Source organism: Apteryx rowi, unplaced genomic scaffold (assembly GCF_003343035.1).
Source record: "Apteryx rowi isolate R43461 unplaced genomic scaffold, aptRow1 scaffold_237, whole genome shotgun sequence".
Taxonomy (NCBI): Eukaryota; Metazoa; Chordata; class Aves; order Apterygiformes; family Apterygidae; genus Apteryx; species Apteryx rowi.
This window is the reverse complement of record NW_020448719.1, coordinates 1338510-1351085: the sequence shown is the minus strand read 5'-3', so window position 1 is coordinate 1351085 and position 12576 is coordinate 1338510. Positions and strand designations below refer to the sequence as shown.

At 35.8% G+C, this 12576-nt stretch overlaps 1 protein-coding gene across 1 annotated transcript in view; it reads right to left on the bottom strand.

Moving 5' to 3' along the window:
* Nucleotides 1–590: 590 nt before the first annotated feature.
* The window catches only part of CFAP54 (cilia and flagella associated protein 54), a 144703-nt gene continuing 132717 nt past the window's right edge, over nucleotides 591–12576 (bottom strand). Inside the window, exons 64-70 of the mRNA XM_026066074.1 lie at nucleotides 12037–12231; nucleotides 10533–10741; nucleotides 7387–7572; nucleotides 5896–6002; nucleotides 4902–5091; nucleotides 3504–3581; nucleotides 591–710 (exon numbers count right to left, since the gene is read on the bottom strand). Of these exons, the coding sequence (XP_025921859.1) occupies nucleotides 591–710; nucleotides 3504–3581; nucleotides 4902–5091; nucleotides 5896–6002; nucleotides 7387–7572; nucleotides 10533–10741; nucleotides 12037–12231 (1085 nt within the window). The remainder of the gene's footprint in view (nucleotides 711–3503; nucleotides 3582–4901; nucleotides 5092–5895; nucleotides 6003–7386; nucleotides 7573–10532; nucleotides 10742–12036; nucleotides 12232–12576) is intronic.

Genomic DNA, 12576 nt, shown 5'->3' with positions numbered 1-12576 from the left:
AACATGAGGAAAAACTTTTTCACTGTGAGGGTGACAGAGCACTGGAACAGGTTGCCCCGAGAGGTGGTGGAGTCTGCTTCTCTAGAGATATTCAAAAGCCGCCTGGATGCAATCCTGTGCAATGTGCTCTAGGTGACCCTGCTTGAGCAGGGGGGTTGGACTAGATGATCTCCAGAGGTCCCTTCCAACCTCAGTGATTCTGTGATTCTGTGATTCTGTTTTAATTGAATACTAGGAGGCTACAATCTTACTCACCTTTTCTAATCAATAAGAAATTTTTGAAGAGCTAAAGAACCCCCAACAAATTGCAGACTCACTTACTTCTATTTGACTGAATAAATCAAATTTTTAATTTTTGTATTACAAAAGTACTGTTAAAACATTTAATTCCTAAAATTGTATTTTAATTTTAACAATTATTAATTTTTAAATAATTTTAAATAACATGAAAATGATAAAGCACATTAGCAGCTAAATCCTGGTGTGATTAATGGAGTCAGTGGCAAACTTTCTATTGTTTCACTAACTCCAGAACTTAAGCCTAACTCTGTGGCATTCAGCAGCTGATTAAGTTACTGCAAAAGTAGAATTTACTGAAGCAGAGATGTGAGCCAATTGAAAAGACTTTCTTCAGTTATTACACATCCACTGGCAGGATCAAACATGCTTTCCAAATCTGCTATTGATTGCAAAGTAACATCAAATGGGACCTGAAAAAACAGGGAAAAAATTACCAAATGAATAATTTTATTAAGCTGATAGGTACCAAAAAGTACATATATACAATATACAAATATCTCTGTATAAAATGTGCTGCCTGTTATTTCAAACCAGATTTTTGACCTACAACTAAAGAATAAGTAACAAATACTCATTGCCTCAATTTAAAATTGTAGATAATGAAATCTCTTGCACTAAATTTATAGACTAGGATTAAGGGGAGGAAATTTCTGTGAAGAATCCTGCTCACAAAGTTTCTGCTGATCAGCTATAGGTAAAGTGAAGATACCAAAAGAGAGCAGAAAGAATGATTAGAAATTTGGAAAGTTTTTCCTAAGATGAAAGATTGAAAGATTTGAGCTAGCTCTAAAAGGTGAAACAGAGGGCAATGATAAATTGTTTTCTATGTCCATCAGACAAGGAGAAGAACTAATCAGCTGAACTTGCGACAAAAAATGGTTTAGGTATTAACAAGAAATAACTTTGGAGGAAGAGAAGTATTGGAACAGAGCTATCTAGGGAGGTTAATTTTTAATGCATTTTATTTAGAAATTTACTTTTATCATTTAAAAATGGAATTCCTAAGTACTATGCCTTATTATGTCCCCCAAGAATATAGCTAAGCATTAAATATAAAACTCTAAAACAAGCTGGCTGATCAATTTTTATTCTTAAAACAGCCAAATAATTTGAAATAAATAATTCAATGAAAATGCATTTTTTCCACTTAAAATATAACTCAGTGCTGAAGCAAAAGTACTGTAAGACAAATGAACAGAAAAAAAAGGAACCATAAAAGAGAAACTGGATACAAGACAGCAGTTGAAGTGTGATAGCTCAGAGAATGAGAAAAGAAATACCTCAAATTAGAACTGACTTTGTCCAATTAATTCAAAACAAGACCAGGAGCAAAAAGCATATGGTGTGGAAAACTGATGTAAAACTACACATAAACAAATTTATAACACTGTATTTTGCTGCCTTCTCCCGCAGCTTGAAACCAAAGGGAATGTACTACCTAAAGCATAATCCCCCACTGAGCTTTCCACCTCTAGCCAGGAAGACTGTGTAATGCATACACTCAGTTTATTTGAAAGTTTGGAAACTCTGCTTCGAAATGTATACCTAAAGAAGCGCTGAGCACTCTACAACTTCTGTGAGCTTCAGAGAAGTATGAAGATACTCAGCATCTTGAAGAATTAGGCTTCACCTGCTCAACCAATTCTCCCAAACCTAACAGAATTCGTCTTGAAGTCTCTGCCTGAAACTTTGTGATGAAAAGTCAGTTGTTCCACCTGCTGCGACATTTTAGCTTGTTTTGGCATGAAAATTGCGTAAAATAGAGCAGTTAACATCATTTTCTTACTGGAGAGAAACTGCTAAATCTGCTTCCTCACTTACATCTTAGATTCACAAAGAGAAGTAGACGAAGAGAAGAGGGGGTTCAGGAGAATTTAAAACAGGCCCAGGAGGTCCAGGTGATTCTATGGAAGCTTGGCCGTACCTTTCCCTAGGCATCTGTTGTCTGGATCTACCACTGCATATATCTCAGTGGGACTGTAGGAAGTATAGCTTCACAGAACAAATATGTATATATTTTGATGCAGTGATATCATTGGATTGGGTGATGTGAAGGTCTGGGAGTCATTTAGGAGAGACCTTTAGGATGGACAACAAGGGGTAACAAAGATGGTGCCATATGTATAAAAGGGAAGTAGAGAACTCCTAGGTACCCGACTGTCAGATCTCTAGGACACCATTTTAGATTCTCTCTTTTCTATTAGGCCACTAGCCAAACTGTTCCCAGATAAAATTCAGGATTCTCCTTTGGTAAAGGAGAGCTACTGGACTGGAATGAGGAGCACATTGAATGCCTTATCCATTTATCATTATAATGTGAACAATTATAGGAAATAAATTTGAGGATTAGTAGGGGGCTCATACGTTACAGTGGATTCTAAAATCTTCCTTGGCATTTCTTATTTGAACCAGAGCTCCAGCAGCTGTGATCCTCTCCTGATCCCCCTGGGCTGGCTGAGCACACTGAGCAGTGCTGCTGCCCGCTGTGGGCCAGCTCCCACGGTCCGCTCTTGCATAGCGCTGGCATTGGCAAGTTTGCATCACGCAAACAAGAGGAACACAGTCATTCCAACCACTGTAGTAATCAATTTGCAAGACTTTATTATAACCTTTTGTCTTCTAAAGACCTTGCCCTGTTTATATGTTAAGACCTACTTTCATTTAATAACACAGAAACTTAATCTGTGATCATCATTTGGGAAAACTGAATGATGACTACAAATAGGTAACAAAATCAACACAACAGCATGGACAAAAAAATAGCATGCCATCTCTGAGGACATGTCATGGGCAAGGCAGAGAAAGCTAAAGAAAATAGAAGGAAAGCCTGAATAACTGCAAAGACACAGGGATGGATGTAATTTGCATTTGGCAGTTGCATTCTGGAGTAAAAGAAATTCAATGGAGTCTGCATAAACAATGATCAAATAGTGGATAAATCAGATGAATCCACTGTGAGTGTGATTCACTTTTTAGTATGTTTTTGTATGTATAAGAAGGTGATTCTAACTAACAGTGTAGATGTGCACAGTTTGTAATCATGTACATTTGTATTTTATTTGTAAAGCTATCTAGCAGAAAGCCCAACAATATATGGGAAAAAACTGGGAAGATAATTAGTGGTATAATCCATATTTCAGTTTGACCGAACAATTATTTTATTTTAGAAAAACAGATTTTTACTATTAATGAGAATAGCATACCTCAGTTAATGGCAATGATAGAGCTGGAACAACAGAGAGCAGTGCTTTTACTTCAGACAAACACCTTTTAGCCATTTCCTAATGGTATAAAACAAGAAAACTAATGCTTTACCATTAATCTGTGATAAACTATCAGATGGTTTGGTTTTACAAAACTTTTCAGAGCATTCAAGTATTAGGTTATCCTGGCTGAATTCATCAGGAGGTAACCCTTAGCTGATGAACATAAATTTAGCAACACAAATAGTTGTCTATATGAACTCAAGTGCCCAAACCTTGCGGTTTTTACTGAAGCAAAATTGTCCTGGGTCAGGAATTAACTCCAATGAGCACACTTTTTCTACATATTTATTGAAGACATTATAAACAAACAGTCTGACAGGATGGTATTTATACATGTATAATACATGGAATGTTAATCTTCATATTCTAAACGTTGGCTCGCCAATTACTGACATACATTAATGAGCCAAAACCTTCAGGTAATCAGAAGTACTCACTAAAGGACAGCCGTGTCTACCCGCCTGAAAGCACTGTATGCTGCGATTGGCCAAAACATCATTTGTTCTCCAAGACGGTCAAAATGCAGCTTCTCAATAACAGCACAGTGAGCAATTGTTACTGTTTCACAGCATCCATCCAGGCAAAATGACAGCCTCTACATCATTAATCATCTCATATAATAGATATAAAGAGAATCCTGTCACATGATAAATGTCTCCCACTTTGAGAATAAACGTCTATTTTGCCTTGGCATTTATCAAGCAGCAGTTATGCTGTGGCAACATTCTATTGCATTGACATTATCTCAAAGAGACCACATGGCAAATTCTGAAATTACCTCTTTTGTGTGTGATGGGGGGAAAGGGGGGAGTTATTTGGTTGTGGACCATATTCAGCCTCACTAATAAAAAGAAAAGAGGAAGGTGGCCTAGAGAAAATGAAAATAAATTCATTGCCAGTTTTACTCCTTCCAAATAGTGTTATTAGAAGGTTCTTATTTCAAAAACCATCACTGCCCGTTTTGCACTGATGATTTATAACTGTTTTTTAAGGAGGAGTTTTGGCCTGATTTGGCACCATGACAGTTTAACACTGCCAAGTATTTTCAGATGTAGATTGCTATAAATTAGGCGTTGATTTTCAAATTTATGCACCTGAAAATGTGGCCTTTACTTTCAAGGCAATTTTTGTAAAGTATCAAGAAATATATCAGGAAAAGAAAAAAATTAAATATTAAATGAAAAGTGAAAATATTTCAACATTGCTTAAAAGCAGGTGAGGGAAGTCTAATTTTTATGTCTGCCAAGTTACATGTCATTCATTCCCCCAAAATAGAAATCTGAAATAAAAGACTATCAATCAGACATATTTAAGGGCAGAACTGTTCTCACTTACTTCTGTTTTTCCATCAAGATGCACTTTTGCAATATTCATTTTGGCTTTTGTTGAAGGAATCATTTTCAGGGTTTCACTTTGTTTAGGAAAACTTGCAGTTTCTGAGACTGAAGACACACTTTTAGAACTTTGCATCAAAATTTCAACTTGCTGCTTCAGATTAGATAATTCCTCCTGTAAAGAAATAATTCTGAAAGAAGACAAGGTTGTTTGTTATTGCTGTTATAGAAGAACAATATTTGTTGTTTCCAAGTTGTAATTACACTGACCTTCTATTACTTATTTGTCTAACTTCTAGATTTTCTTTCATTTCAAGACTGACTGCATAATTTTACCAAAAAAAAAAAAAGTTTCTCATTAAAGAAAGGGGAAATATGGAATGCTTTGGCTTTTTGCATTAAAAAATGGTAAGAAGCAGTATTTTAAGTATGTCACTGTAAAAAAAGGCTGACAAGCTGGGTAGCAGGAGCTGCAGTTATTTTTGGCCTGTTATTCCTTCCTCTCCACCTGCTCAGCAGTTCCAAAAATTGGGGCTAGAATTCCCTCCAGGCTGGGAAGAAGTCATGAAAAACACCATAAGATGTAGAAAGAAGGGTTGAGTCTGGGGCTACAATTGAGAAAAATTCTTGCAGGCTCCAAACAGTAGTAGCTGAACCAAAGAGAGAACAAGAATAACTGCTGTGACTGCTTCTTAGATTTGCTAGCATTTTCTTATATTGCTATGCCAGTGTAATATAACTAGCATGTGTTACTCAATTCTTCAAGAAACAAAAACAAAATGCTAACGTACTGAAAAGGCATATGTTTGGATGTTTAATGCTGTGTACAACATCTGTTATAGTCTTCCTAGTGAAAAATCTCTGAAATGCTAAAATGAATGCTTTTTAAGACTTACAGCTCTTTGATATTTTGTATTTTATTTTCTCTCATCCTAAATGGTTGACTGATCTTTAATATAGCATGAAATAACAGGGCAAAGTTAGTGATTACTTACCTAGCCAGTGGGATCCACAAGTGGCCTGAAAATATAGACACTGAACTGAAAATCTTGATGTTGCTAATCTTGACAGGCTTTGTGTTATAAGCATAAAGCAGCAAAACCTGAAAAGAGATGGATTATGTAAGCTATAATGTAGTATGCTACAGTACACCTGAGGTATCTGAGTCATACTAGATTATAATATCGAATTTGGTGTACTGCTGTAGACTCTGGTAACTGGCTTTCGGAAAAGGAGGAGAGTGGGGGTTCCTATGAATTTGTATTATACTAAGTTTTTATAGGTGTTACAACAATTTAATTACACATATAATTTATATGGGTTTGAAAAAGTTATTACCCTATGCAGTCACCATCAAAATCCCAGTCTTGTCCTGATCTTGGTCAATCAATCCCACTTACATTCATCCCCAGAGTTCCAACTTCAGGCAGGCTTTTATTGAATTTGCAAAAGGGGATATACTATTACTTATATTTCCTATATGACCTTGGGCATGTGTGTCATCATACCATGTTTAAATCCATGGAGTGCACATAATTCACCGGTCTAATAAAGCAGTATCAATATAAGAGCACATAAAGATGAACTAGGATGTTCTTATATCTCACTGAATTAATTTGTTTTAATGACTGAAAATATGCTGCTTAGTGGTAGCTGAATATTTTGACTACTTGGAGAAAGTCAAGAATACGGCATTACTAACGTATCAGTTGTTTTCAACAGTGGATCGCTGCTGACCTGTAAGGTTATGCTGAAGTGACCTGCAAAACTATATTGAATCTTACATTATTTGCACTAACTTCACAGAGCTTTCAATAATAGCTTACTAATAGAGATGAATGAGGCCTAGTAGAAATTTTGACACTGATCTGCTAGGCCAAAATGTTTGGAGACCGTGGATTTCTATTGCAGTATCAGAAATTGTACCTACGTGCAGTTCCCTTGTTTAAAATAAAACTGAAACAAATTCCATCTCTCAGTCTTTTCTGCAACCCTCCAATTCCCCTCATTTTTCATTTTTAGCCTAATTTCTTAGGGAAATGAGGTTCATAAAATCCCATTTCTTCTGGAGAGGTGTACCTTTGCTTCTCTGCCAGCCTCCCCCTGCAGTTCTGTTTGAACATCTCAGTCAGCTTTAACCAAATTGAACAGAGTGGAGATCTTAAAGATAACTAGTTTCTGCAACAGGACTGAATAAAATATGGCCTGGAGGATGTAAAGAGTCTCCAAACTCTTTCTCTGGTCTGTCAACAAACAACCAGCAGGGCATTTTGTTAGTCTTGCCTAGCAGTTTTGTGGCAGAGTATATATATATATATATATATATATATATATATATATATATATATATAGCCCCTGCTGTCCAGCTTGCCAATTGCCATATTTATAATTCAATGAAAAAACTGATCAGTCATGACACAAATATTCATTGGAAATCAGACTTAATTTGTTCCAATGCGTAAGGAATGGCTTTGGTGTAGTTATACCTTAGCTTCTGTATCATCTGATGGCTTTGCCAGAGGAGGAATGTACCACTGAATGCTAAGCTCCTTATTTGAAGCATTTGCTGCCCTACTCTCAGTCTGACCGTCTGCTTCTGTGATGACAGGAATGGGACTAGCTATTCTCACACATGAAGACTTTGGTGAAATTCCAGTACTTTCATGGGACATCTGAAACACAAAAGAAAATTTTAGATTTTAAGTTTTTGCTTGTGTAACATGCATTTGTTCATAATAATCTATTGTCTATTAGAATCAGTATGACTTTCATTCCTGCCCAAAAATATGCTTCTTTTAAAAGGTGTCCATTTTACCAAGTAAAGGCTTTTCAAAGTTCACATGTTCACAAAATTCACAAAGTTCCATACATATTGATAATTAAAATAGTAACTTGAATGCTAAAATTATGTTTTATTTATATGTTTACCTATTTGCTTTCTCATTAGCTGTAAAACTGCAAAGTTTTACCCAAGTAAAATTCAGTCTGTTAATTTGTGAAGATTCATCCTATGTCATATTTACTAAAATATATAAGGAACAGTAGCAGGCCATTCATCAAATTGCTACTGTTTTGTCATCATGGACCAGGGAAGCAATCAAAAGAGTACTGTTAACCATGTCATGAAATTTTGTCCTTTTTAAAATTGTAAAATATTTGATCTACAGGCTGAACAGGGCTATGCCATTTCTACTTTGTAAAAGCATTATGCAGATCTGCAAAGAATTTAGGAGGCCAAACAGTGACATTTTGGGGAACACCAAAGCTATATGAAAAGATCATTGATCCCAAAATGTGAACGCTGAAAAAACTGCTTGGGGAGTTAGTCCCTTTTTTGATTTTGGGTGTTCATAACTGAAAAAAGCCTTGAGGACCTTTCAAAGTGACATAATCTTACCCCATAAAACCAGGTCCCATCCCACATCGCAATATAGCGGAAGGGAAGGCAAAGGTGAGGGGTGCTGAAGTCACGCATTTGGGCACACAGATGTACCTTGCATGTGTCATGGGACAATTAAGTAGCAATGGTCTGTGCCACATAGACCCTAAGCACTGAGGCAGTGATCACAGTGGCCATACCTCCTGGAGAGACTGTGCATGGATCACCCACCATATACAAGGTTCCTCTATATTCAGGATCTTGGACGTTAGCTGTGGCAGTAGAGACTACATCACCCACAATCCTGCTAACATGGAGAGTCAACAAAACTATGATAAGATGCATATACGGAGGTGGGAACGATCTAATCTATGCCATGCCCCTTAATTAGAACTCTCAAAAATCCATTTATGCTATGCATTTCTTCCTAAATCATGTGTGGTGTATTTTGTTCTTCATGGAACTGCATCGTTTGTTATTTCCATTTTGTTATTTTTGTTATTGAATCTTTTTGACAAAGAATATTACAACTTCTCTTGTCAAACTGGAGGGTTGCTGAATTACATGCATAAATATTTATCTATTCAACTTTCTCAAAATCCTGTAAACAATAAACTACTGTCTTATTTAAGTATTTCCATCCTGCATACTATCATGGTGTGGAATAAAAAAAAACTATGAAAAAATGAAAAAGGGCACACAATTTTAATTATAACCTTCTTAATTTTCATGTAATTTGTTTGGATTATTCATTCGGTAGAGCTGAAAAAATTTCAGGAGTTGAAAAGAGAGTTACAAACGCGTGAAACGATCTCGTCACTAAAAATGATCCTTTCAAAAATTGTATTTGTACTTTTAAAAGATCCCAGTATCAAATTACAGTAACATTTTTTAAAATAACTTATACAGCCCACTGCATAGTTGAAACTTCTAAAAATGTTGTGATAAAAATCAGCGAAGCTTTGAATTGATAAGAAAAGTAAGAGCTTTAGGCTTGTTAGCTGTCTACAACAGTGAAGCTAACACATGATTATGCAGCCTGCACCTGTCACGAACATGACAGTGAGCTCTGAAGCTTATTATTCAAGGATGGTGTAATACTAATTGTGTCAAAAGAAGAGCAGACAGAGTAAAATAATTTTTGATATACTATGGCTATTATAAATGTCACATACCATATATTTACAATTTATTCAGTGCCACAGTCAGCTCTTTGTTGGGAAATGAGTAATGATATGCTGTCCAATGCCGCAGAAAGTTCACCAACTCTAGAAGAGCTACTTTCACAAAAGTAGCTTCACTCATTTTGGCAAGATAACAAATCCTCACCCCTCAACGCTCCCCTTTCTCCCTCTAACACTGAACATAATAGCTAAAAAGGAAACCATAAAGAATATCCTGTCTTTTTTTTTTTTTTAGTATTAAGGTAATTATTAATGTGAGAAGTGGGATAGGAAAACTGGCAAAAAATTATGTTTATATTGAATCTTCAAAGATCTTCAAGATCCAATATTAAATATATATGCTATGGTCAGCATAGACTCCAGAATTCCAATCTGAGCTTCCCGTGAGTAGTATAGTCTGAGTATGAGCTACTTTCATTTGAGACCTCAAATAGACTGTTAGCCAGAGATTTGAAAAAAAAAAAAAAAAAAAAAGATTTTCTAATTAGCTGATAATCAGTGAAAATTTTTGACAGTCTTTAAACATTAATTAAATTTGAGACAGAAGGGCTTCATCAAATTTAGAGAAAGTAGAAATCATAATTTTTTTGAAAACCAGGTTTCAGAACACGATTTATTATAGACCAAATTAATAATATAGAGACCAAATTAATAATATAGAGACAAACAAAGCATAAATAAAACATTAGGACATATTTGGTATGAAACATGGAGACCTAAAAGATTAAAAGCATCAATCTTACCAGATAACATGGCAAGCTTATTCAGCTGCTAATGAAGTCTTAAATATCATTCCACTTAATGTTTTAGGGTCTAAATAAAATGGGCACTGGATAGAGATCATTTATGCGGGAATGAATAACACAAATTTGCCAGCATTCTTTAGGTCCTTCACTGCTTGCACAGGACTTGCATTTTGCACTGGTCCTGCGCGTAATGAATTTCATTCTTCTATAGCACTTTCAGAAATATCACTATTTGAGGTAGCAGGAAGCTGAATGCAGATATGACTTGCAAATATAATACATATTTTTGAATCATCATTAACAACAGCAATAATAATAAATACCTTTGAAGAATCAGTTGGACTACCAAGCGGCATTTCTATATAACATAGCTCTTTTGGGAAATCCTCAAGACAACACATTAAATATTCAAACAAATGTTTTTTAAGGAAGACATGCATTTCTGCTATGCGTAGAACAATCTCTGTGTCAAAAACAGGACTAAAGTGTCCATCTCTTGCAGAAGATGATCCAGGTCCTGATTTAAGGGAAGCTTTGAAAAGAGATTACTTTTATTTCATTATCATCTGTCATTTAGAAGTAAACTTTCTATAGCTACTTGATATTTGTAAATTTAAAAAATATGGTAAAATATGTAAGTTGATTCAATAGCAAATAAATGTATTTCCAACAATTACACTGATGGTCCAATAAATATTAGAGTATGTTATCTGTATCATAATTTTTCATGTATCATCATTTTTCAACCAGATAATGAAACAAGTTCTATATAGACATTACAAAAGTAGTGTAAAATGGGATGAGTAGATGTGAGGTTAACAGACTTAAATTTAGCTTTCTAGATGTAAGCACCAGTATGTTCACTAGATGTCTAAGTACCCACTACAGTAAACACATATTTAGCCAGTAGAGCGCAGAGAGGCTCTGAGAGCCATTTAGCTTACCCTGATTTACCCAGCTAGCAGCTGATAGCTGAGGCACTCTCTAGGCTCTGTCGACTGTAACTGCAGCGAGGCACCTAAGCACATTTTGACACCTACCTGTAGATACCTTACTGTCCTTATAGCTCGGTGGTGAATACTTCCCTTTCATTTGGTGCTTCAAGGAAAAAAAACCCAGCCCTTTCTGAAATGTTCATTTTAAGAGCTGCTAAGTTTCTCTCCGGATAGCAAAGGCTACTCCTAAAGCCTAGAGCAAACTCCCAAACGTACAAACGGGTTCTACTCTGGACTATCAGGTCATCACCTGTATATCCAATGGCTGGCCTTCAGATGCGCATGAGCAGTATTAGGGCCCTGAAATTAATTTCTATTTAACAGGACCATCCATTACCATCTTTAATTTGCAGTGAAATAAACCAAATATTTGCCTAACACTTGGGGCTTTAATCAGAACACATTCAAATAATACTCAGCCTTTCCATTTACACGAGAGCCAATTCCTCTCCTCACAAACAGGCCCCCAAACTGAATAGATTTATTTTTGAGGTGACTTAAGACTGAGGTGTCTAGAATTAAAAATATATATCGTTTATGCATGAAAAAAAGGCTACAGAAATAATAATAGGAATTCAGTTTTGAGGCATGCTTTTTGTGGTGTCATTAAGGCTTATGAATAATTGTGGGAAAGGTAATGATGTGTTCACTTACAGGACTTGCAAGCTGACATCACTTTTTGGATTTCAGTGAAGTTTCTTCCCATTTACACAATTTAAAGGAACTCAGAATGAGATTATCTCAGATACTGGGCTCAACTCTGATACTTTTGACCCCCAAGAACAGTAGCTGAATTATGTCAGTTTTCTAAAAGGAAGAAAAAAATTCATACCAAATACAGGGTTTGTGTTGTAAAGTCTTTTCAAATAAACATGGTAGCGAATCAAGTGAACCCAGGTTATGGTCTGTTTCTTCTCATGGGCCTTGGTGGCAAGACATTCTGTTCCTTCACTTCGGTCCTGCTTGTTTGGTACGATGTGCTTGTTTTTTGATGCTGGGGGACTTTTAGAGACAACGTTATATCCATCTGCAAATCCAATAGCAGTTCAAAAATGGATATCAAATGAATGGTTATAATTCAAAAGATATTTCTACATTGTGTTGGAATTGACTATCTGTAACTAAAAATGCAAATTTTGAACCCACTAATGTTTTTATTAAAGACCATGACACCCTTTTTATTCTGCTTAAGTTGAACACCTTAAAAAAATTATTTCTCACATCATGGCCAAGATTCTGCCTTGTCCTTGGAAGCTAAAGGGGGCAGAGAGCAGGTTTTTTTCTCTCTCTCTGAGACATGCAAATGTAGAAGTGAATTGCAGTGCTCTGTCCCTACGTTTCCCATGAAACCAGAAAGGGACTGGGAATCAGG